Source organism: Corythoichthys intestinalis, chromosome 20 (assembly GCF_030265065.1).
Source record: "Corythoichthys intestinalis isolate RoL2023-P3 chromosome 20, ASM3026506v1, whole genome shotgun sequence".
Taxonomy (NCBI): domain Eukaryota; kingdom Metazoa; phylum Chordata; class Actinopteri; order Syngnathiformes; family Syngnathidae; genus Corythoichthys; species Corythoichthys intestinalis.
Window position 1 is genome coordinate 762195 of NC_080414.1, and position 26801 is coordinate 788995.

Consider the following 26801-nt stretch of genomic DNA (forward strand, 5'->3'; position numbering starts at 1 on the left):
CATGCGTACATAAGGAGTTGTATTGATTTGTATTATTTTCACTTTTTAAAAGAGTCCAGACTACAAAGTTGAGTTTTTTTATAGTACTCCATTGACGTCCAATCCCTTTTTACCGGGAGATGCGAATGGTCCGACGCGGATGCCGGACGAGCTCTCGATCGTATTTGATTCCACTCCGTTAAATTTTTCACATTCAGTTTGCGCGTTTCAAAGCGAAGATGAAGATTGAAACCAAGCTTTTTCTGGCCAGGGAAGAGAGTCTCCTCTTTGTTCCTTCCTTCTAGCGATTTTGTCAGCGGACCCAGAATTCTCTCGCTCTTGAAACGGTTGAGGCAATTTGGGGAAGTCTGCTTTTGAAAAGGGCTGCCTGCCTGCCAAGCAGTCAGTTAATGAGGCACTCCCAACATCCAAGCGCGTTTAATCCTTTCAAATGTGATTTACATCTGTCTCCAAAGACTGTTTATCACGCTTACTTGCTGTCAGCGAGGACGGGCGACGTTAGCTCGCGTCCACGCTTCGGTCGCCTCGTAAATCGGGCGAAGTTGCTCGCGTGTCCGTTACCGTGGCGACCCGCCAGACGCTCACCAGAGGCGGCGTTTTTTTTTTTTCCCTTGGCAGTCACTAGTTGTCCGTTCATTTGACAATTGATTAGTATCGATTGTTTTTCTTACAGTGCAAAATATTTTATTATGTAGAACGCTTGGATAAAAAGCTTGAAAAAATAATGAATTTGTTCAAAAGTGCCACACGTTAGCATTCAGAAACACTAAAATAAATGCATAAAAAACATTGTGGTGATCGGTAAATGTTACTTTTATATAGCAAGTGCAGGGAAAAAATATGGAATCACTCCATTCTGAGGAAAAAAAATATGGAATCCCTCCATTTTGAGGAGAAAATACAAACACACCAGTCAATTTCCTTTCCTTAATGAGGCCCCTTCCTCAGATTAGATCTGCTCGTTAGTCAGCAGTTAAAAACAGTGCAATGATCACACCTTGGAGGGCTGATGGACCAAGTGGATTCTCAAGAATCATGGCCCCAACAAGAGAGCTGAAAAATTATTAAAAGCCTTGTGGCTTTTAGTTTTCTGCGGCTCCAGACATACTGTATCACTTTGTTTTTTTTTTTGGTCAAATATGGCTCTTTCAACATTTTGAGGTGCCGACCCCTGGGTCACTACGAGATGTAAGTCGTACCTTTGCCACGAGAAAAAAAAGTCATATTATTACGTAGGGTAACGTAGCTGTAATCAGCTATGCATTGTACGTACAGTGGGGCAAATAAGTATTTAGTCAACCACCAATTGTGCAAGTTCTTCTACTTGAAAAGATTAGAGAGGCCTGTAATTGTCAACATGGGTAAAGACAGAATATGAAAAAAAAAACAACAACAAAAAATCACATTGTTTGATTTTTAAAGAATTTTTTTCAAATTAGAGTGGAAAATAAGTATTTGGTCAAACAAAGCAACAACAAACAAGCAAGATTTCTGGCTGTCAAAGACGTCTAACTTCTTCTAACGAGGTCTAACGAGGCTCCACTCATTACCTGTATTAATGGCACCTGTTTTAACTCATTATCGGTATAAAAGACACCTTTCCACAACCTACATCAGTCACACTCCGAACTCCACTATTGCCAAGACCAAAGAGCTGTCGAAGGACACCAGAGACAAAATGGTAGACCTGCACCAGGCTGGGAAGACTGAATCTGCAATAGGTTAAACACTTGGTGTAAAGAAATCAACTGTGGGAGCAATTATTAGTAAATGGAAGACATACAAGACCACTGATAATCTCCCTCGATCTGGAGCTCCAAGCAAGATCTCACCCCGTGGCGTCAAAATGATAACAAGAACGGTGAGCAAAAATCCCAGAACCACACGGGGGGACCTAGTGAATGACCTACAGAGAGCTGGGACCACAGTAACAAAAGCTACTATCAGTAACACAATGCACCGCCAGGGACTCAAATCCTGCACTGCCAGACGTGTCCCCCTGCTGAAGTCAGTACACGTCCAGGCCCGTCTGCAGTTTGCTAGAGAGCATTTGGATGATCCAGAAGAGGACTGGGAGAAAGTGTTATGGCCAGATGAAACCAAAATAGAACTTTTGGTAGAAACACAGGTTCTCGTGTTTGGAGGAGAAAGAATACTGAATTGCACCATACCCACTGTCAAGCATGGGGGTGGAAACATGCTATGGGGCTGTTTTTCTGCAAAGGGACCAGGACGACTGATCTGTGTGAAGGAAAGAATGAATGGGGCCATGTATCGAGAGATTTTGAGTGAAAATCTCCTTCCGTCAGCAAGGGCATTGAAGATGAGACATGGCTGGGTCTTTCAGCATGACAAAGATCCCAAAGACACAGCCACGGCAACAAAGGAGTGGCTTCGTAAGAAGCATTTCAAGGTCCTGGAGTGGCCTAGCCAGTCTCCAGCTCTCAACCCCATAGAAGATCTGTGGAGGGAGTTGAAAGTCCGTGTTGCCCAACGACAGCCCCAAAACACCACTGCTCTAGAGGAGATCTGCATGGAGGAATGGGCCAAAATACCAGCAACAGTGTGTGAAAAGCTTGTGAAGAGTTACAGAAAACGTTTGGCCTCCGTTATTGCCAAAAAAGGGTACATAACAAAGTAATGAGATGAACTTTTGGTATTGACCAAATACTTATATTCCACCATGATTTGGAAATAAATTATTTAAAAATCAAACAATGTGATTTTCTGTTTTTTTTTTTCCACATTCTGTCTCTCATGGTTGAGGTTTACCAATGTTGACAATTACAGACCTCTCTAATATTTTCAATATTTCAATATTTTGGGACAACTTGCACATTTAGTGGTTGACTAAATACTTATTTTCCCCACTGTACATGCACTGTAGCTGAGAGCTACGAGATTAGCGTGGCTAATGAAATACTTCAAATATATCTTTGCTATGGTTCTTCTTGGGGCGGGGGGGGGGGGGGGGGGGGATGCATGAAAAAAAAATTCGCCGTGGTACTAGATGGTGAGGCTGTCCGACTCCGATGCAGCCCACCACCACAGCTTCAAAAAATCCTAGGGGAAACCCTAAACTTACAAGAATGTTTATAATAATACATTGAAAATCAGCGTTTTTTGTTTCCCACTATTTTAAGGGGAATTCTAAATCAGGCTGCTTGGGACAGCTATAATTTTCGCCAAAATCGCCAGCCATTGAATATGGTACGCCCGCCAGTGGTGGCTCTGTTGTACAATTAGTGTCTTAAGTGGGGCAAATTGAAACTCCGCTCACCATTTTGGCGGTGCTCTGTAGCGTTTCATTGTCCACATTTTCAATCTTTGGTTCTTGCTCAGTAGTTGTTGTGGCTTTTGAAAGCTTAGGTTTTTGCCTCTGCGGTCCTCAGGTGGTTTTGCCTAACCAGAGCAAATGACCATCTAAGGTGCTATTGCTCGAAAAAAGAATTTCGACCCATTTTAAAAAAAAAAAAAAAAAAAAAAAAATCATTTCCTTCATTTTTGTTTTATTGCTTCACAACTTTTATAGACAATATTTTACCGGAAAAGTCTTTAATTTTAAAATCATATATAGGAAAGTCAAATTACATGCAATGACACTTTTCGGCCACCGGGGGGGCCATGCCTGTCCCCCCTTAAACTCCGCGTATGGCCTCCCACTTCAAACGGATCGGACGTCTGTGGCCGTCAACATCAACAAGAAAGAAAAGTGTTGTGTTAGTGACGGAGTTACCGTGGTGACGGCGATTGAATGCTAACGTGTGCGCAGGTACCCACGTCAGGCACGGAGCCGGGCGCGGTTAACCTCCCTCGGCCTGGTTCGGAGCGGCGGGGACGAGCGCCGAGCGCCGCCAGCCACCTGACGGACGCCATGGAAGGTCAGCCCGGCCGGACCGGAAAATCCGGACCCCGGAAGAGGAGAAAGTTGAATGACGCTTTGTTTTGTGGCTCAGAACTGGAGGAGGCGCAGAAGAAATGCCACCCGTGCTGGTACGCCTTCGCCCAGCGGCACCTGGTGTGGGAGTGCTCCCCCTGGTGGCTGCGGGTCAAGCGTCTGGTCAAGCTGATGGTGATGGACCCCTTCCTGGACCTGGCTATCACCGTCTGCATTGTCCTCAACACGCTCTTCATGGCCATGGAACACTACCCCATGACGGATGACTTCAACGGCATGCTCACTGTCGGCAACCTGGTAGGCTTGCTCCATAAATCCATTTTTTTATTTGGGATTATTCCAAAAATGTTTGTGTATATAAAATATAGTAAAATGAGTGCAGGTATGACTTGTATGACTTTGTATTTGGGGGCTGACAGCACAAATAGGGGAAGAGAAAAAGACATTTTGCACTTTGTTATTTTTGTTGAACATATTTTTTTAACCCTGTGCTTTTCTTTCCACCGCCTGCTTTAACATTGGTTGAACCCATGTTGATTCCTCTCACAAGAAAATCTGCGGTGCGTCTGTCTTGCGGGAAAACAATGAAATTGCGACGGTGTCATAAATCATCGTATTTCCAGCATTTCGGCGGATGTAGAAACAAATGGCGAGTCAAATGTCGTAAAAGTCGTGTGTCGAAGCGATCATATATCGAGGTACCACTTTATTAGCTGAAACAACTTACAGCCTTATGTCGGCCAAACCAGAGCACAGCTATCCTTTATCCATGTCAGACGAGAGTCTGCTCCTCAGTCATAAGGCGACAGTCCAGCCAGACCCGACGCTGCCACCAGAGGGTAGTGTATCCTCCATCATTAAAAAACAAAAACTTTTGGACGTTTTGGATAGTTATTTTGGGGTACTTGAAGGGTTAATTCCAATTTACGCGGGACTTGTTTGCAACCTGGAGACTACCTGTATATTTTTTTTACAAAACAAACAAAAAATATTTTTTCATTTAATACCAAATTTTTGCATACTAACTTGAATATACAGTAGTAATTCTATAATCCACCCCTCCTGGTCAAAAGGGATTGGAGGCTGTTGATTGCCTCATATAGGGTCAAAACTGCCTCCTTGTACTTTATTTTTTATAGATTTTTATTTCCTCATCAACATTTAACCTTTTGCAAATATCTTGGAATATTCAAAGCTACTTTCTTTTATGAATTAGCTTCTTAAGCTAAGTGAAATTGAAACACCCACTGCCACTTAGGTGCCAACCGACCAGTTGTGGTCTGACGTGGGAATACACAGCTCTAAATTAGTGGCGGATAGATGGGATAATCATTTGAAAGACAAAAGAAAAAAAACCCAAAAACATAAGATCCAGTTAAGCGGTTGACATTTGTCAGCGGTGCAGTTGTGTCCTGCCATGATCTTCCACGTGCGCCAAAGGCTAAAAGGCGAGCTAAAGGCAAGGCAAACATCTGTGAGGATTACAGGATTTATCCGCCTCACAATTGAGCGCTCTGTCAGCCTGACACCATGACTCGGCGTTTTTCTCAACTTTGCAGCGTTCACACAAGCGCCGGCGAGCGAGCACGTGTAAGCAGCGGCAACTACTTAACTTCAAGTACTCTTAGGAAGGGAGAAAAAAAAAGTACCGATTCGTCTATTTACTTGAGAAATTTTTACGACAGAAAGTGCAAGTCCTGGAGAAGGTTTAAGTACCTGTTTAGAGGTGCCTCCATTTCAGATAATATCCATGGCAAAATTCCTGTTTTGACCTTTGACCTTGTGACCCAAAATCACAATTGAAATCAAATCATATTACTCATATATGTTTCAGAATCCCTTTATTTTTTTCTTGAATTATTGCAAAAATTCGTTTTCTGACCTTTGACCTATGACCTTAACTTTGTCCAAATCCTCATTTCTTATTCATAAATATTCTTAATTTGAATTAATGTTGATATCCTTCTTTTTTTTTTTTATATATAAAAGTGGTGAAAGTTAAAATATTGTTTAATTTTTTTATTCATCCATTCGCCCCGCCCCCTTCCTGTACAAATAGTTCAAATGTTTAGTGCTGTCAATGGCAGCTAATGAGTTAAAGGCGACAGTTTTTTTTTTTTTTTCTTTTCTTTTCTTTTACAGCTATGACTGTATAGAACGCTACATTTTCCAACAGCCACACCCGGTGGTCAGAGCCTATAACGATTGCTTTTGAAAGTAATACTCCACAACTGTAGCTGCAATCTACGACAACAGACCGCTCAATGAGGTGGTGGGTCGGCACAAATAATTCCCGGAACGCAGCGCGGCCGAAATCGAGAAATACCGGGTGCCGTTCCGACAAGGGCCGGTAAAAATGAACCCCTGCGTGTAGGTCAAATATACTGTACAGCTCAGGTACATGCAGTGGTATAAAAAAGTAGAACCTTCTGGAATTTGTCACATTTCTGCATAAAATCACCATCAAATATGATGTAATCTTTGTCAAAATCACACAGATGTAAAAACAGTGTCTGCTTGAACTAAAACCACCCAAACATTTATAAGTTTTCATATTTTAATGAGGCTAGCATGCAAACAATGACAGAAGGGGGGGGGGGGGGGGGACAAGTAAGATAACCATCTGCCTAAGGAGACTTAAAGAGCAATTGAAACCATTTTTTACCAAACAATTTAAGTCAGGTGCCCCATCACTTATTAGTGGTTTAAAGCTGCCCTGCCCACTATAAAACACACACCTGGCCCAGGTTGAATTGTTTGGGAGTAACACACAACATCATGTGTGGAGGAAAAATGGAACAGCTCATCAACATAAACACCTCATCTCCACCGTGAAGCATGGTGGAGGGAGCATCAATATTTGGGGCTGTTTTGCTGCCGCAGGGCCTGGACAACTTGCAATCATTCATTCATTCATTCATGCCGCTTATTCCTCACGAGGGTCGCGGAGGTGCTGGAGCCTATCCCAGCTAACTTCGGGCAGTAGGCAGTGGACACCCTGAATTGGTTGCCAGCCAATCGCAGGGCACAAGGAGACACACAACCATTCACGCACACACTCACACCTACGGACAATTTAGAGTGTTCAATCAGCCTACCATGCATGTTTTTGGGATGTGGGAGGAAACCGGAGTTCCCGGAGGAAACCCACGCAGGCACGGGGAGAACATGCAAACTCCACACAGGAAGGCCGAAGCCCGGGATTGAACCCTTGATCTCAGAACTGTGAGGCAGATGTGCTAACCACTCAGCCACCGTGCCGCCGCAATCATTAACGGAAGAATCCATTTAAAACTTTTGCAGGAAAACCTGAGCCCGTCTGTCAAACAGTTGAAACTAAAAAGAGGATGGATGCAGCAGCAAGACAATGATCCAAAACACAGAAGTAAATCAACTTCAGAAGAAGAAAATACATGTTCTGGAGTGGCCAAGTCAAAGTCCAGACTGGAACCCCATTGAGATGCTGTGGCATGAAGCGATTCATGCCAGACATCCCAGGAATCTCACTGAACTACAGCAGTTTTGTAGAGAAGAATGAGCCATGATTAGTCCTGATCGATGTGCCTGACTAATCTGCAGCTACAGGAAGCGTCTGGTTGAAGTTATTGCTGCCAAAGGGGGGGCCATAAAATATTAAATGTGATGGTTAACTTATTTTCCCACCTCTGTCATTGTTTGCATACAATCCTTATTAAGATATGAGAAGCTATCAATCTTTGGGTGGTTTTAGTTAAAGCAGTTTTTTCATCTATGTGATTTTGACAAAGATCACATTTGATGGTGATTCTATGCAGAAATGTGAGAAATTCCAAAAGGTTCAGATACTTTTTCATACCGCTGTATTTTACGAAATCTTTTGCTGCCAGCCCAGATGTGTTCATATGCGCTGTGGTAGTTAGTGAAATGACGTGCAATCTAACTGCACGGACGCGTTTGGGTCGGAGGTGTTCTCGGGCATCTTCACGGCGGAGATGTTGCTGAAGATCATCGCCCTGGACCCGTACTACTACTTCCAGACGGGCTGGAACATCTTTGACAGCATCATTGTGTGCCTGAGCCTGATGGAGCTGGGCCTCTCCGACGTGGAGGGACTCAGCGTGCTGCGCTCCTTCCGACTGGTAAGCGAACAGCCGCGCGTTAAAAAGAGCCAATTGTCACCGTCCGTCCGCCCGTGGCGCCAGCTGCGCGTCTTCAAGCTGGCGCGCTCGTGGCCAACGCTCAACACGCTGATCAAGATCATCGGAAACTCCATGGGCGCCCTGGGCAACCTGACCCTGGTGCTGGCCATTATCGTCTTCATATTCGCCGTGGTGGGCATGCAGCTCTTTGGAAAGAACTACCAGGTGACCAGTGTCAGACTTTTCACCATATATAGAAACTTATTCTTATATTTTGTCATCATTATTAGAGATGCACCCAAAGTTGGGTGGCTGCAGGCTGCAAATAAAAAAAATCACCTAATAAGGCTCCAACAACTAATCGATTAAAATTGATGAATTTAGTGGTTGCCAACAAATTGGATGATCAATTTTTCCCGGCAGCTTCTGACCACTCCCGTTTGGGTGTAATGTGAGGCACGCCAGTGATTAGAGCAAGAGAGAGAGAGTTCACTGCTACACTCAGGTTGGGTTGCTGAATCATCAAAATGAGGAAGTGTCAAGAGTTAGATTGTCTTTTGTTTTGTTAGACCCAGTGTGCCTCCGTCAGAGGTGAGTGAATGAAGCCAACTAAATTGATTGTATTCTTTGAGGCTCAGACGTTACTACCTTGCATGGAGCGCTAAGCTAGTTAGCGATGATGCTAACCAGTGCCTTAAAACCCCTTAATGCCTGCAATATGAAGCAATTGTCAGATAATAACAAAATTTGAAAAATAAGGCCTTAATGAAACATTTTTATCAAATTTGTAAAAAAGAAAAATAATATGTAATAAGCGCTCTAATATCTATAACCCTTGCTAAATCCTTTTTTTTTTTCTCATGGAACCTGCAGATGCATGAGTTGATTTGCATCCTTTTTTTTTTTTTTGAGGAAAGATATTTCAAAATTCTGAATTAGTCTCAAAATCATGAAATTCTTAGTGTATCAAATGTGATACATTTGGCAAGAAGGGGTTAAGTGCCTGTGTGTATTGTGTTCTGGAGAAAATTATTAGCACATGAGGTATTGTTTGACAGTAAAGTTGTCTCATTTTTTTTTTAATTTTTATGAGGAACCCACACACAATAACTCATTCATACAACATCATTGACTCTAGGCTATGGCTACACCTAGCAGGGTTTAGAACTACCAAGGGTGGATCAGCAGATACAAATCCCTTTCGTATCCAGAGGAGGGTCATCTTACCCTAATCAGCATATCTTTTGTGATTATTGAGGTCCTCATTAGTTATCCCCATTCACACTCGCAAAACCACAGGTTGGATTGCTCCAATGAGCATCTTGAGTGTTTGCAGGGCAGGAGTGCCTTGGCTTTGTCAGACAGTGGACCGCTCAGGTAGGCAATCGGGCGGACAACCTTTTTACATCTTCCAAAAGCTGCAGTTTGCCTAGTACAAGGGGAGGTGTAAGAAAAAACAAAACATTTTTTATGTGGTGACATATGACACTTTGCCCTTTTCCTGGGGCTGTTGCCGAAGCAATTTTTCCTTCTGCTTCTTTGCGCCCACATAAGAGTGAGCCTATTCCTTTGCAAGACCCACCAAGAAGTCCACCCTTCTCCCTTGCCTTCCGGTGCATGCCTGATAAAACACGTATGCACTCAGTGTTGCCATGTCAATCATATTGTAGAACACGGCGACTGGCCATCTCCGTGTTTGACAAAGCAAAGGGAGCCCTGGATTTGCAAATATTCAAGATGCTAATTGCAGCTATCCAGAGTGAACCCCCCCTTCAAACCAAGACACCGACTAGGGAGGTTGTATGCTTGATTGCTTGTTTGAGTGGTCTATTGTTTGACAAAACCAAGTAGTCAGTTTGGTATCGGGGTCATTTGACGCCTTTCTGGTCTTTCTTTATAGCCAAAAAAAGCCCCGGGACTTCCAGTGTTCAAAACGGGGCATCCTGCCCTAATATGTCAGGAAAAAAATAATTACGTCCAATCCAGCACGTTTGTAGAGGGGGGGGGAAAGCTTCCAGAGCCAACTGCATTCATTCATTTTTAAGTATACCCATAACAATGGGTGAAAAATAATTGTCCATAATACCTCCCCCATCCTTTGCAGATGTTCTTCAATATGAAGCACTGCAAGAGTTTGTAAATAAATGGAAGCAAAAAAGCATCTGTCTAAGGTTAGGTTCCTACTACAGGTCTTAATGAACGAATCTGATTTTTTCGTGTTTTTCCGACTCGAGTCAGGCATTAACTTGTCTGAACGGGACAAGTTGCATAGAAGTGGACCATTTCAAATCCAATCTGAGTCATTTCCGTATGTGGTTCAAATCCGATCTGGGCCACATTTTTTCAGAACGTGACTGGCGGTCTGAACTGTCAAGACTCCCAAATTGGAATTGCAGCAATGAAGTCAGCAAAATTCCTCCTTATTCGATTTGGTTTAATTTTATATCAGCGCTGCGAGAAAAAAAATGTCAACAGCACTTCTATTTGAATGAACAGGACTTTTGTCTGATTTGTCTACGGAACCGTGATTAAAAACTAACAAGTTTTATGTACTTAAAACAGTACACAAGTACAGTTAAGTCAGGGAGCTGTAATATTATTGTTTTGAAGGAAATAGTCACCCATTTTGTCTTCATTGTTACTTTCAGCATGCCTAAAACAACCTCAATTTAAATTGTGAAGGTCATTGGAAAAAATGTACATTTATCCAATGAATCGTTCCATTAATCATCCGATGAATCGATGATAAAGGTAATCATTAGTTGCGGCCCAACACCTACATGAAAAGCTGCATCGACACAAGCCAATAGCTCCTTAGCGCCGCTAATGAGCTCTTTACAGTGGAAGAATTCATTTCCCACCTTTAGATCTTCTTTCTTCTTGCCTCGTTTGAGCAGCTAAAACGGTTGACTTTCCAGTTTAAAGAGTGAAAAAAAGAGTTCCAAAACGATCCCTTCAATTGTCGTCGGAAAACACACAGGAAGGCGCGACAAAATATCATACAAATACTGAAAATCAAGTCAAGGAGGCAACTGCAAACCTAGAACTGATTACTAGCATTTCAAACATGTTTTGTATTGAATTTTGCTTTGTTTATTGCTGAAATGTCAGTATCAAATTGTTATTCAAAGCAGTAGGACTTCATATTTAAAAGAAAAAAAAAATACATTTTAAAAATACCGTAATTTTCGGACGATAAGGCGCACCTGACTATAAGCCGCCACCCATCAAATCTGACACGAAAACTGCTTTTGTTCATAGATAAACTGCAACGGACTATAATCCGCATTTGTCCTCACTGTATTATGGGATATTTACACCAAAAGATATTAACCGGTAACACTTGATGTGACAGCAGCTTCATATGACTGTCATTAGACCAAATGAACCACCGTGAAGCTTTGAACCAATTGGCTGGAAAACTTCATTGCTTCAAGAAGCTTCATTTGGCCATCACTGCTCCCTTGGGGGAGACAGTCAACCTCTGCTTCCACTTGCTGTCAACACTATTGTTGTCCAACATGCCTCCTAGCATGCATTGCAGCGCTACAGATGTAAACAACAATCAAAATTCATGTTCTGTGCTAATTATTTCTTCAGTTACTCTTCCAGTTGTTTCATTAATTGCTAGTTAAAGTATTTGGTAACACTTTATTTGACATTGTCTAATGACAGTCTCATGGCGCCAATCTTAATTATGACATGACACTGTTATGAGCATTAATGAATGCTTATAACATGTCATTTCGTGTTATCCGGAAAATTATCTCACTTTTGAATGTATATAAATGATCCGAGCTGGACATAAATGTAGTGACACAGTTTCCCAGATGACACCTGTCTTAAGCATTCAGTAATGGCCATGATAGTGTCATGGGTTAATTATGACTGTCTTAAGACAGTCTAATGACGCCGCTGTCAAATAAAATGTTACCGATCAACCCAAATACAGTGGAGCAAATAAGTATTTAGTCAACCACTAATTGTGCAAGTTCTCCCGCTTGAAAATATTAGAGGCCTGTGATTGTCAACATGGGTAAACCTCAACCATGAGACAGAATGTAGGAAAAAAACCTGAAAATTGCATTGTTTGATTTTTAAAGAATTTATTTGCACATCATGGTGGAAAATAAGTATTTGGTCAGTACCAAAAGTTCATTTCAATACTTTGTTATGTACCCCTTGTTGGCAATAACAGAGGCCAAACCTTTTCTGTAACTCTTCACAAGCTTTTCACACATTGTTGCTGGTATTTTGGCCCATTCCTCCATGCAGATCTCCTCTAGAGCAGTGATGTTTTTGGGCTGTCGTTGGGCAACACAGACTTTCAACTGCCGCCTCACCCCATGGCATCAAAATGATAACAAGAACGGTGAGCAAAAATCCCAGAACCACACGGGGGGACCTAGTGAATGACCTACAGAGAGCTGGGACCACAGTAACAAAGGCTACTATCGGTAACACAATGCGCCGCCAGGGACTCAAATCCTGCACTGCCAGACGTGTCCCGCTGCTGAATAAAGTACACGTCCAGGCCCTTCTGCGGTTCGCTAGAGAGCATTTGGATGATCCAGAAGAGGACTGGGAGAATGTGTTATGGTCAGATGAAACCAAAATAGAACTTTTTGGTAGAAACACAGGTTCTCGTGTTTGGAGGAAAAAGAATACGGAATTGCACCATACCCACTGTGAAGCATGGGAGTGGAAACATCCTGCTTTGGGGCTGTTTTTCTGCAAAGGGACCAGGACGACTGATCTGTGTAAAGGAAAGAATGAATGGGGCCATGTATCGAGAGATTTTGAGTGAAAATCTCCTTCCATCAGCAAGAGCATTGAAGAAGAGACGTGGCTGGGTCTTTCAGTATGACAATGATCCCAAACACACAGCCAGGGCAACAAAGGAGTGGCTTCGTAAGAAGCATTTCAAGGTCCTGGAGTGGCCTAGCCGGTCTCCAGATCTCAACCCGATAGAAAATCTGTGGAGGGAGTTGAAAGTCCGTGTTGCCTAACAACAGCCCCAAAACATCACTTCTCTAGAGGAGATCTACATGGAGGAATGGGCCAAAATACCAGCAACAGTGTGTGAAAAGCTTGTGAAGAGTTACAGAAAACGTTTGGCCTACGTTATTGCCAAAAAAGGGCACATAACAAAGTATTGAGATGAACTTTTGGTATTGACCAAATACTTATTTTCCACCATGATTTGCAAATAAATTCTTTAAAAATCAAACAATGTGATTTTCTGTTTTTCCACATTCTGTCTCTCATGGTTGAGGTTTACCCATGTTGACAATTACAGGCCTCTCTAATATTTTCAAGTGGGAGAACTTGCACAGTTAGTGGTTGACTAAATACTTATCTGCTCCACTGTAAATCAACAAATACGTTGCACTGGACTAGAAGCCGCAGGATTCAAAATGAGGGAAAAAAGTAGCGGTTTATAGTCCGAAAATTACGGTAATTGGAAGAATATTTGTGTGCTTCTAGATGCATCAAAAGAGTTTTTCCTTTTGGGCCTCCGTTTTCTCGTATCGGATGCATCCCTAATATTCCTTTATTGTATTTGTACATAGTATTTGAAAAATTATAATGAGACTGAGTAAAGGGAGAATTATTTGCTTTCCGCAGGACTGCGTGTGCAAAATCTCCAAGGACTGCTCGCTCCCACGTTGGCACATGAAGGACTTTTTCCACTCCTTTCTCATCGTCTTCCGCGTGCTGTGCGGCGAGTGGATCGAGACCATGTGGGACTGCATGGAGGTGGCCGGCCAGCCGCTCTGCATCCTGGTCTTCATGCTGGTTATGGTTATCGGCAACCTGGTGGTCAGTCCTTTCTCTTTTCAGTGTGTGTCCGTTGAGAAAAAAAAACAAAAATGTAAACCATTAAGTTAACAAGGACGTAAAATCCTCCAAAACTATCGACTTTGTTTTCTAGTGGATAACAGAGTTGTTTACGCCCCATTTTAGCGACAATTACGCGCCGACATGAAAGACAAAATACGAGGCGTTCTGATCTGGCTGCGACTTTGGATGATGAAAGCTATTTTTTCATGTCTGCGCAAACGCAATAAAGTTCACCTCGGGTAGTCTCCGTCACACACGCAGGTGCGAGTGATAAACGAGCGGAGAGCTGATCTGTTTTTGGTGTTCCTCCCCATCACGACGTCAGCCGGTCCAAACCCCCCGGGACGGGACCCGTCGGCGCCGCTAGCCTGAGGAGAGAAGAAAGAAAATCTCTCATTTATTCACTACAAATGGGATTTTACCCCCCCCCCCCAATTATTTTTCTTCTTTCTCTTACTTTTGTAAGAACACAGTAAGATAAAGCAGTAAATGAGTTTAACCATTTATAGGGTACTCATTAGTGCTGGAACGTTTAATCGATGAACTTGAGTAATTCGATTAGATAAAAGCTTCGAATCAAATTTTGCTGCTTGGAGTATTTGTTTTAATTACAGTAATGGTTTTGTACGTGTTTGCATTTAGTTTTATTGATTTGGGTGGATACACTGCCCTCTAGTGGCAACAGTGAATATGACAACTCATTTAACATGGCAGAATTCAGCTGCTCCCTGTTAAGACCAATATAAGGCAAGATATTGTTTGAGCTAATGTTTTTTTATACATTTGTAATTTAGTTTATTGGTATACTTTTTTGTGGGAATATGTGTTTGAACGATTTGTTAAGAGCATAGTAAAAAAAAAACATTTCATAGCATTTAAGCTAGCGAACTTTTGTTATGCAAGTTGGCCAATTTTTCTTTTGTTTTACTTAGATCCTCATTCTTTTTTTTTCTTATACCGTTTGGGGTGAAGATCAAGTATTTTAATTCATTTTTAAATGTAACTGCAATTCTGCAATTATATTTTGTAATGGTCCTTTAAAAGTGCAATCTTTGTTTTACATATTGAAGGAATCTGACCTTCTAGCCAGATTGCCAGAATCACGCTAGCTGAACCGCCAGACTCGCGCTGGCGCAACTCCAACGACCCGGGCCGGCGAAAATCCGACAACCCGGCTAAAAGGCCAAACTCTGCGCGTTCACTTTAGTCTCAACCCCTTGTACTGACTCCATTTTGAAAGCTGGAAAAAGCACATGTTGACAATTTATTCAGCTCAACAGCGATCAAACGGTAGGGTGAAACAGACTCAGGCGAGGAGGCAGACTCGTTCCCAGGTCACCATATAACAAGTCAACAAAAGGTTCCCGAGAAAAATGACAACGCTTAGTTTAACATTCAGTCTTTTGAAGGCTCTCGCGAGGCGGACCATGGGCAGGAAGTAGGGTGTGTTTGGGATTATTGTCTGTTTGTGGATTGGACAGGAGGATTCAGGAGTTACTGTTGTCAGGGCAACGAGGGTTGTGGATTTTGTCACCTCAGTGTCAAAGGGGCTCTTGAAGTCTTATCAGTCGTGTTATAACTTTATGACATTTATTTTTTAAAGCGAGAGGGGAAGAGCGATAGTTCATTGCTCCTTGTCTTTCCGTTGTCCAGCAGTAGGTTCAAGTCGTGTTAATTGGAAAAAGTCTGTAGTGTTTTGTGAACTCCCATGTCCGTCTATCAGAGGTGAGTACAGGAACCCTCTTGTACTGTTTAGCCTTAATTTTTGTTGCTTTTGAGATGTTATTAGTTAATTAGCTATGCTAATGAGCGACTTTGCTAACATGTCAAGTTGTGCGTTGTTTGATGTTGTACATAACTTACTCCAGATGCAGAACGTTTAAAACCAGGATTAAGTACAGCAGTAACACTACAAAGATGCGAAATAGTACAGAAATCTGTGAAAACAAAGTAGATTCTTATTCTTAGAAGTCTTATTTCTTAAGACACTTTGTTTGTTTCCAGAAAATGTGGAATTCATTCAACAAGTGTAAATTTTATTGTATTGTTGAGAGAAATAAGTCCAGCCTTTGAAACAGCGAATGTTTTTGCACCTTCTTGTGAAAAAGGGTATCTCACGGTCAGCTTTGTGTTGTATAGGCATGTTGAGAAATAGTGTAAGTACTGCTTTTAAAATGGTTAATGTTTTTGCATTTTCTTGTTAAAAAAAAAAAAAAAAGCAGTTTAAGGGCAGCTTTTTGTTGTATGGGCATGTTTCCATCGTTCCTGTTGAATCATTAGGATATTTTAAATAGATAATGGACATAAATTTGTTTGGCTACTTTATTAATTACCGTAATTTCCAGAATATAAGGCACAACTGTGCGCACCCCAAATTTACTTGTAAAATCTAGGGGAAATTTTTGTACCCGTTTATAACGCGCACCCTAATTTTAGCACCAATGAATAGATGAAACCAAGAAAACAGAACTCATGTACAGATACAGAAATGTCATTTTACTGAATGGTGAAACACAGCACCAGCATAGCATATTGGTAGTTCAAAACATTACCATAAACTGACAATATTTACGGTAATAATATGATTTGACAACTTCTCCAACTTACCAGAATCCAAGAGAAAACAAAACAGATGTGACTTTTCTTTTAAAGGCTGCTGTATAACTTGCTCCCAGTTGAAGCCTGGGACTGTGTGCTTTGGTCTTTTTTCCATTAAGGTCCCATATTATTTGAATTAAAAAAAAAAAAAAAAATTATTAGAAGCTAAAAAACACATCTTAACCAGGGGTGCCAATAATTATGGAGGGCACTGTTTTCTTTCTCCATCCCTGTGCCCATGTATAATGCGCACCATGATTTTACAAGTTGATTTTGGGGAAAAACAGTGTGCGTTATATTCGGGAAATTACGGTAGTTATGTACGATGCATCGATAATCGTGATAACCGTGATCATCGTCAATACCGCGATCATCGTTCAATAATCGAATCGTAGCACCCTGAATCGTAATCGAATCCAATCGTGGGGTGCCTAAGATAGCATACCCCTGCTGTCTTTCCACCTTGTTACATATAAGAAGGAGAGTCACAAAGCATCCCCATGCAATTTCTCCAGAAATGACATTTCTAGTGGGTAGTGAGAAAGAACGCGTGATTGTTCGCGGTAATTGTTTTTTGAGGAAGAAGCAGAGGCGGGCGGGCGTCGCCGCCCGGCAGGTGGCGGGCAGGTGAATCGCTTACTCAGGGAAACGCGTTCACCTGCTCGTTTGTCATAAGCGGAAAGAGCAAAGCAAACATCTGCTCACCTGCAGCTGAACACACGCGTCCGCATTTTTTTCCAAACCCCTCCTCTTTTGTGCACGCACGCGGGAGGGAGGGACATATTCACGGGTCGGCTTGGCCGGCCAGGCCGGGCCATCCCCCGCGGGAGCAGATAGAGTTGCCGGCGCTGACAGCAGAAGAATAAGTGTCTTCCCACTGTTTGATTGCGCAACCCATCCGCTTTCAGCTACTACAATGGCAGAAGCGTAGATGGGGTGAATTTCATGGAAAGCTGAGCTAGAAAGCCAGATGATAGGCGAGCTCGTTATCTGCGGAAAAGAAATCTCCGCTCCTCACGTGGAGCCAGATGAGCCGCGTCTCCGAAAAAAGAAAAGACACCTTGGCAAATAGCAACAGATCTAATGATGCTATTTGTTCGAACAGCCCAAAGTGAGAGGAAGAGGCCAATCCATTTTGACTGGGGGGGGCGGTCATCATATATCCAGGCATGAAAATCTTTCAGCGAAATTCGCCTTTTTGAAGTCAAAAAGGGGGTGTGAGGGTCGGTAGATTTTTTTAATGTCGGACGCTTGGTATGCAAGCGTCCAAAAAAGCGCACCAGAGTGGCCACAACATTGACTTATTTCACCGAAACAAAGGATGGTACACTGTTGTGTCCTGTCTCTTCAACAGTGTTGTTAATAACGGCGTTACAATTTAACGGCGTTACTAACGGCGTTATTTTTTACAGTAGTGAGTAATCCAGGTAACTTCTTTTCTCATCTTGGCAACACAGTTACCGTTACTGAGGATGGAAAGGCGTGCATTACTATGCGTTACTATATTGGTTGAATGACGCGAGAAAAGGGAGACGGACTCACTGAGACAATGAGGAGTGGGGAGGAGAAAAAAAGTTGACGCCAAGCAAACGCGATGCTAGGTGGCTCTGATAATACCTGACTGTAGCCGATAGCCTACAAACTACGCCCACATGATATGGAAGACATGGTAGATAGGACACATATATAGAACTAGATGCGAAATGACAGACATGGCGGCGTTAGCAACATGTACAGTATAGGAACTAGATGCGTTAGTAAACAGCCGCCATCTTAAAGCAGTAGACTTCTTAGGAAGGCTCTGTTGTAGAGAACCTTCCTAGCGAACCTAAGTAAATTTTTATCTAAAATACTCCTAAATCGGCAAAATCTTGACTTGAATCTAAATGATGAAACAGTTTTAAAACTTACACATGTCAAAAGTAGACAGCAGGGAACTAATACAATAATGGGAGCCACTTTAACGACTTTTAACGGTTGATTCAGGGTAAAGGGTAAATTAGGGTTTTTTAAGAATGGGCTAGGGCCAATTGTCCCAAAAACTTTTTAAAGTTCACATCGTGTGACCTATTTTTTTTGTTTGTTTGTTTGTTTTTGAGGGGGGAAAAAACTAAACGGGAAAATTATCACCAGTTACTTTGCCAAGTAACGAATTACTCTTACATTCAGGTAACTGAATGCAATTACTTTTTGGGAGAAGTCATTTGTAACTGTAATTAATTACTTTTTTAAAGTAAGATTAACAACACTGCTCTTCAATGCCAAGCTTGGCTGCACGTCGGCCGTGAATGAACACCTAAAGCGCCGTCACCCAGTTGTCATTTTGGAAGACGACAGGAGACAATTACAAGCTGGCAGATCGTAAGTCCATCTAACTAAATAACAACGTTTTATTGAGGTTGCTAAGCCTGTCACAATACGCAATGAGATCATTTTCACGGCTGCGTTTTATCACCCCGCGTGCGTGCTGATGGCAATTGAGACTCCAGTTCCTTTCACAGATGTTTGTTGGTCATCAACACGCCGTAGAATTAAAGTTCAGATATAACAAAATAAGGAAACACATCTACATTAAACACTGTAAACGTTAGCATTGCTACATTGAGGCTAAAGAGGAAAAAAGACAACCTACTTTAGCCTGCTATAAGACATTGGCAGTCTTCTCCAAAACACAAACTTGCGGTTAAAAGGTGACACTTCAAACATGAAAAATCACTGGTTAACAGCATTTGCAAATGAAAAAAATGGGGGGGGGGGTTACTGACACCACATGCAATGACAAAAAGAGCTTTTTTTGCGGAGTGTAAAGCTTACGGTTAGCGATTTAGCCAACATACTTCCGATGAACATTTCAAAATAAAAGCACGCCATGTTTGTCATATAAATAACGATGTCTGGAGTTAATTCCACATACTTAAGGATTCAGATTCTACACTAAAAATAGCTTTAAAATCACACCCTTTATGAAAAATCTGATCGCCAATGAATAATTATTATACCGTATTGGCCCGAATATAAGACGGTGTTTTTTGCATTGAAATACGACTGAAAAAGGGGGTCGTCCTATATTCGCGGTCTAGACATTATACACATTCACGACGCTAGATGGCGCCAGATATCATTGAAGCGATGTTCTGTCATGACAGATCTCAGCTACTCTCAAGTTGAACCAGTTTGCATTATTTTATTGCAATGTTTTTCCTTATTCAGATTTGTTTCAAGACTACAGTTAGTTAGACTTCACTTTGATGGTTAATGCAGTCATTGCAATTTTATTGTTTTATCAATATAGATTGATTCATGTACATTTCAAAAACCAGAAGCCATTCATTTACGAATGTGATTGCACTTTAGTTTACATATTTAAATGATCAGATATTAAGATTTGAATGAGGCCAAATAATATGCTTTTTCTCTCAAATATATTGTTATAATCATTTATTTCGGATGTACTGTAATTTTCTGTATAAAAATTAATTTGATGTTCAAAAAGTCTTCTTTTCAAACTTGAGTCTTGAAAAAGAGGAGGTCGTCTTATAATCAAGGCCGTCTTATATTCGGGCCAATAGGTTACTACCATTATATATAGTAATACACTATAATATTAATGCTAGATATTCTTTTTAAGAATTGTTTTGAATCCTGTTTGAAAGGTGAGGAAGTCAGTGTCCTGGATCTGTTTACATTCCATTGTTTTTCATGAGTTAATGCAATCGGCATTTGACCTCATTGTTTATTTGTGATTTATTGTTGTTATTTACGTGTTTATTTGTAATTTAATAAAGAATTTAAGGGTTCCAAAATGTTTTTTGTGAATCAATAAACATCATCAAAAATGTCATTGCTAAATTAGTAAAGAAAAAACATATATTTGATTAGTCGACTAAACGGGAGAAAATGAGTCGTTTGGGACAGCCCTAGTTGTACAGTGTACTGGAACATATATTCTCCACTCTTCTCACTTTTTTAACCCCTGACCAATTTTCATGCTTGCATTTGTGCGTGAAAGGGTTTCCCAATTTTTGCTTTGGCTTTGCAAATCATCCCCGCAACGAGGAGGAAAAGTCACCCAACGGCGCGCCGATATTTTAGGTCAGCGAAACCCGACGTGCGACCGGCGGCGTCGATCCGCGCGTACTCGGGTCGCGGATATTGACCCATTGGCCCGGTTTCCTCTTACACAAACACCAGCAGGAGCTTCAGGATAGAATTGTTATGTAACAATCGCACATTGTGTGATCACAATTGCATACAAAGAGCAAACCTGACTTTTTTTTTTTTTTTCCTTATATCTGACCGGCGTTGTCAGTTCCCGTGAAGGCTAACACGCGACCTTTGTGCGTCTCCAGCTGCTGAACCTGTTCCTGGCGCTGCTCCTCAGCAGCTTCAGCTCGGACAACCTTTCGGCGCCGGATGACGACGGCGAGATGAACAACCTGCACATCGCCCTGCACAGGATCGGGCGGGGCTTGGCCTGGTGCCGCCGCCAGGTAGGCGAAGCCGCGACGTGACAGAAACACGTCATTGCTTCATCGAGAAAGAAAAAAAGACCAGGAGATCACAAGTCGTAGTGTTAGTACAAGGAGAAAGTCGTAATATTACAAGAATAAAGTCGTAGTATTAGTATGACAAAAAAAATCGGATACAATGCCGTTAATTGAGCTTAATCAGCTGCTACGTACTTTAGGTAAAAGATCCTAGAGCCTGTGGGGATGGCCGTGGTGACTTGTCGGCCATTTTGCAACAGGGCCATTCTGGCATCGTGACATTAGATGTCCAATCTGTTTGAAGTAGGAGGGTTGGCAGTGAACAAATCATTTGCCACCACCTTTCCACTTCAAATGGATTGGACGTCTACTCAACTTTTTATTCACACCTACCAAAATGGCCACTCGGCGGCCATGTTGGCAGGGGTGACGTTCCTGGGGTGGGTTTTGAAGGAATATGAATTTTTAGCTAGACTGCCGGAATCACGCCAGCCGAACCGCTGGCGCAGCGCCAACAACCCGGGTCGGCGAGACACCGACAACCCGGCCAAAAGGCCAAACTCCGCGCGTTCGCCTTAGGGGCAGTTTACATGGAGACTCTTCGACAGCAAGACACAATGACTGTGCTGCGGATTGGCCTAGCCTTCATATGGTGTCGGCGAAGACGGAAGGCAAAGACGCAAACCTTGGAATCTTTCCTCCAAAGTGAAAAGATTCGATTGCGGGGGCTTGCTCTGCATCCATATCAATGGAAAGCTCCCGCGCCGATAACGTCAGCACTTGCACACGTTACATTGGCCGTTCGCAGCGGTGCTACTAAACATTAAAAACGGCAAATGGCGGAACGTCATCTTTAATTTATCGATTTAATAATAGTTTTAATTTGTATGTTGAACGTTTCCAGTTTTGTGCCTTTTGGAGCAAAAAAAATGCCACTGCTTTGAGTGGGTGGGCATGCTGTCTTCCGGGCTGAGGAGGTTGTTGGGGTCAAAGTGCATCATTCGCTGTCGCCTTGTAAATCTGCACTGTCCCCCAGAGCCTGGCATGAATACTACATCGTTTTGATGCGGAATTGCGACATTGGTCGAATGGAGACTGTACCATATAGATGCAAACATTAAATTTTTTGTCTTCTCGGAGAATCACCATGTAAACGCCCCCTTAGTCTTAACCCCTTGTACTGACTCCATTTTGAAAGCTGGAAAAAGTGTTTGAAACACAAGTTGGAAATTTATTCTGAGTCGACAGCAATCATACAGCACAGAGGTACCCAGGCGAGGATCCAAGGTCACCATATCACAAGTCCAACAAAAGGTTCCCCAGAAAAAAATGGCAATGCTTAGTTAAACATTTGTCTTTTGAAGGCTCTCGCAGGGCGGGCAGTGGGCGGGAAGAAGGGTGTGTTTAGGATTATTGTCTGTTCGTGGATTGGAGAGGAGGATTCGGGAGTTAATGTTGTCAGGGCAACGAGGGGTGTGGATTTTGCCACCTCCGCATCAAAGGGGCTATTAGAGTCTTGTCAGTCGTGTTATCAGTAGGATATCGGGCGTTCTCCGGTGTTCCTTGTGCTGGGACAGGGCGTCCCGCCATTGGTTCTGGACTGTCTGGGAGAACTGATTGTGAGAGTTGGTGGTGCACACGTGGACTTGTCAGCGTCAATCTTGCTCAGTCAGTTGCATAAAGCACACGTTGGCCTTCCATGATAAGAAGGTGTCATGTATATCCTATGCCCTATATTCTGTGTATAAGTGCTATTTATTTTATATTGGGTATGTTAGATTAATACCGATCAGTAAATACGAGGAACGATACTATTCCCTGATTGATTATATTAGGTGTGTTAGAATAATGCAAACAGTTAGACGGTGCCTACGAGAAAAGGTACTATCGCCTTCAGTTTATTCATTCGCTGCCACTTAAAATTCGCCCAGGTGTTGGATTTCTTCAACGGGAACCTGAAGCGGCGTCGGCAGAACCGCAAGGAGGCCCAAAGCATGCTGAAGCTGAAGCGTTTGAGCGGCGTCCGCGCCGAAGCCAACGGCGGCGTGGCGGGAGCGGCGCCGGCCCCCGAGGCGGGTCCGCGGCCGGCCCGGGGCGAGCCCCTCAACCAGCTCCACCTGCCGGGCCGCCACGTGGAGAAGTACGCGGCGCCCGAAGACGACAGCTACGTGACCGACCCCAACCTGACCGTCAGCGTACCCATCGCGCCCGGCGAGTCCGACGTGGAGTTCCCGGAGGAGGATGAGGACGACGATGACGATGAGGTGGACCGAGACGACCGCAGCGACGACTCGCGGGAAGACGACGCCGAGCGCCAACAGGTAACCTGAGTCGGCTTTTCTCATTTTTGTTCTGTTTTCCTCCGCGACGACGTCAATCATTAGACAATATAATGTTTTATTCCTATTATTATATACCATTTTCATGGACAAACAGAATGTTCTCCCCAATACTTTTTATCTGGAATGTAAATTCAGCCATCAAAAAAGACTATTTGGACCAATTTGAGGTCCTCAATATCTCAAAGTGATTCAGCTATCAAAATAGTTGCCCATTTATTTGATCATCCTTTGTCGTGGCAACCCCAGCGTACACATTTGAAAATAGATGTTGGCGCAAAAGTGTGAGTTTTTTTTTTTTTTTTTTTGTGTGTGTGTGTGTGCGCGCTTGCAGCACAAGGTGGACAGCGGGAGGTTCTTTAGGTCTAACTTGAAACGACAGATTTGTGTCGTGCCTGCGTGCACGCTGACTCAGTTGATTATGACGGGTCATCTTTAATCACGCGGCGCACCTGCTCGCTCGCTCTACTCGTGCGGCGTCGGGCTCCCGCGAAGTCAGAAAGCCCGGACCGATCAGACCGTGGCTTCAAATTCAGGCCGGCGGTAGCCCACGCTAAGCTAACGCGAAAGGCGGACAGCAGGTGCGGAGATGAACCGTGACCCCCGCGCAGGTGTCAGGTGTCTTCCGCAGGAACAAAGCTTTGATTCGCTCATCAAAAATGCTTTCCGTCCTTCAAACCGCTTTCACGCGCACGGCAACAATACGATTGATCACATCCTCATCGCGCGGTCGTGTGTTCGGCAGAAGGACGACGTCAGCCTATCGGAGGGCAGCACGGTGGACCTGAGGAAGCCCGGCGACGAGGAAGACGAGTACTCTGAGATGGCCGAAGAGGCCGCGGACCCCGAAAACTGCTTCCCCGACAGTAAGCGCACCCCGCACACGCAGTCTTTGGAAAATAAGCGGGAAATGTCGTTTCCAGATGTTGGTCAAAATTAGGAAATAAAGTACTTAACCCTTTATAGACAACTCATTTTTTTAAAAATGTCCATTTGGAGTGTTATTTCTCATGGATTTGCCCCAAAACACACACAAAGTGACACAGAAATTCCCTCAAATCAATAGGAGGTGACCTGGAATTGAACCAAAATGACCAGGAAATGACCCAGGAATCCCCACAAATTAATAGGAAACGACTCAAGATTTCAGTTTGTTACCGACTCATTTCTACAGAAATGGCCCTTTCTAGTAAACGGATGATGATAATATACAGCGGTATGTGGACCTTTGCAATTTCTCACATTTATGTATACAGTAAAATCACCATCATATGTGATCTGATCTTGTCAAAAACACACAGTTGAAAACAACAGTGTCTCCTTTAACTAAAACCACCCAAACATTTATGGGTTTCATATTTTAATGTGGATATCATGCAAACAATGACAAAAGGGGGAAAAGTAAGTGAGTGAACCATCACATTTAATATTTTTGTGGCAGCAATAACTTCAACCAGACGGTTCCTGTAGCTGCAGATGAGTCTAGCTCAGGGGTGGGCAAACCGGTCCTCAAGGGCCGCAGTGGGTCCTGGTCTTTGTTCCAACTGATTCAGCACACACAGTATAACCAATGAGGTTTCGGTGGAAACAAGGAGCACCTGACTGCAATCAACTGATTGCACTTGTAAGAAACCAGATTGGTGAAAGGCTGTCCTCATGATGGGTATGAACAAAAACCCGCACCCACTGCGGCCCTTTGTGGAATTAATTGCCCACCCCTGGTCTAGCTCATCAATCAGGACTAATCTTGGCTCATTCTTCTCTATAAAACTGCTGTAGTTCAGTCAGATTCCTGGGATGGTTGGCATGAATTGCTGTCTTTAGGTCATGCCACAGCGTCTCAATGGGTTTCAAGTCTGGACTTTGATTTGGCCACTCCAGAATGTGTATTTTGTTCTTCTGAAACCATTCTGAAGTTGTTTTGGATCATTGTCTTGTTGCGGCATCCAGCCATCCTCTTTTTAGCTTCAACTGTCTGACAGACAGCCTCAGGTTTTCCTGCAAAACATCCTGATAAACTTTTGAATTCATTCTTCCATTAATGATTGCAAGTTGTCCAGGCCCCGAGGCAGCAAAACAGCCCAAAATCATGATGCTCGCTCCACCCTGCTTCATGTGGGGATGAGGAGTTGATGTTGGTGAACTGTTTCATTTTTCCTTCACACATGATGTTGTGTGTTATTCCCAAACAATTCAACTTTAATTAGTCCACAAAATAACTACTGTGGAGTGTCCAAGTGCCTTTTTGCAGACATTAAACGGGCAACAATTTATTATTATTATTATTTTTTTTTTTTTAGACAGCAGTGGCACCATGGATTCCTCCATAGTTGATGTGTGCACAGAAATATTTGACTGTGCCAGTGATTTCTGTAAGTCTTTAGCAGACACTCTAGGGTTCTTTTTTTTTTACCTCTGAGTGTTCTGCGCTGAACTCTTGGCGTCATCTTTGTTGGACGGCCACTCCTTGGGAGAGAAGCAACAGTGCCGACTGACTGTCCATTGATGAACATCGAGAATTTTAGAGATGTTTTTGTATCCTTTCCCAGCTTTATACGAATCAACAATCTTTGATGGTACACGACCGTTCAAAAGTTTGGGGTCGCTTTGACCCCAAACTTTTGAACCGTAGCGTATCATATGGGATTTTTCATTATGTACAATCCGGTTCAAAAGTTTGGGGTCAAAACGGCCCCAAACTTTTGAACGGTAGCGTAGGTCTTCTGACAGCTCTTTTAACCGAGCCATGACACACTTCAGACAGTGCTTCTCATCGAGACATTTCTTACCAGGTGTGTGTTTTATAGTGAACAGGGCAGCTTTTAACCACCACAGTGATTAGGTACACACCTGACTTATAATGTTTGGTAAAGAATGGTTTCAATTGCTCTTTAAGTCTCCTTAGGCCGAGGGTTCACTTATTTTTTCCCCCGTTTGCATGCTATCCTCATTAAAATATGAAAACTGATACATTTTTGGGTGATTTTAATTAATGCAGGTACTGCATTTTTCATCTGTGTGATTTTGACAAAGATCAAATCTAGGGCTGTCAAAATTATCGCGTTCACGGGCGTTAATTTTTTTTTAAAATTAATCACGTTAAAATATTCGACGCAATTAACGCACATGCCCCGCTCAAACAGATTAAAATGACAGCAGTGTAATGTCTGCTTGTTACTTGTTTTTTGGTGTTTGGCGCCCTCTTCTGGCGCTTGGGTCCAAATGATTTTATGGGTTTAAGCACAATGAGTGAGCATGGTGTAATTAGTGACATCAACAATGGCGAGCTACTAGTTTATTTTTTGATTGAAAATTTTACAAATTTTAATAAAACAAAAACAGTAGGAGGGGTTTTAATATAAAATTTCTATAACTTGTACTCACATTTATCTTTTAGGAACTACAAGTCTTTCCATTCATGGATCGCTTTAAGAGAATGTTAATAATGTTAATGCCATCTTGTTGATTTATTGTTATAATAAACAAATACAGTACTTATGTACAGTATGTTGAATGT

The 26801-nt window shown here is 42.6% G+C and overlaps 1 protein-coding gene across 2 annotated transcripts in view; it reads left to right on the plus strand.

Annotated features, from left to right (window-relative positions):
- Positions 1-26801, plus strand: part of LOC130908576 (sodium channel protein type 4 subunit alpha-like) — a 123882-nt gene that overhangs the window by 72010 nt on the left and 25071 nt on the right. For both annotated transcript variants that reach the window (XM_057824145.1, XM_057824144.1), the window contains exons 15-22: positions 3773-3881; positions 3957-4195; positions 7843-8016; positions 8080-8241; positions 13645-13839; positions 20808-20948; positions 22877-23266; positions 24030-24150. In XM_057824145.1, the coding sequence (XP_057680128.1) occupies positions 3773-3881; positions 3957-4195; positions 7843-8016; positions 8080-8241; positions 13645-13839; positions 20808-20948; positions 22877-23266; positions 24030-24150 (1531 nt within the window). The remainder of the gene's footprint in view (positions 1-3772; positions 3882-3956; positions 4196-7842; positions 8017-8079; positions 8242-13644; positions 13840-20807; positions 20949-22876; positions 23267-24029; positions 24151-26801) is intronic.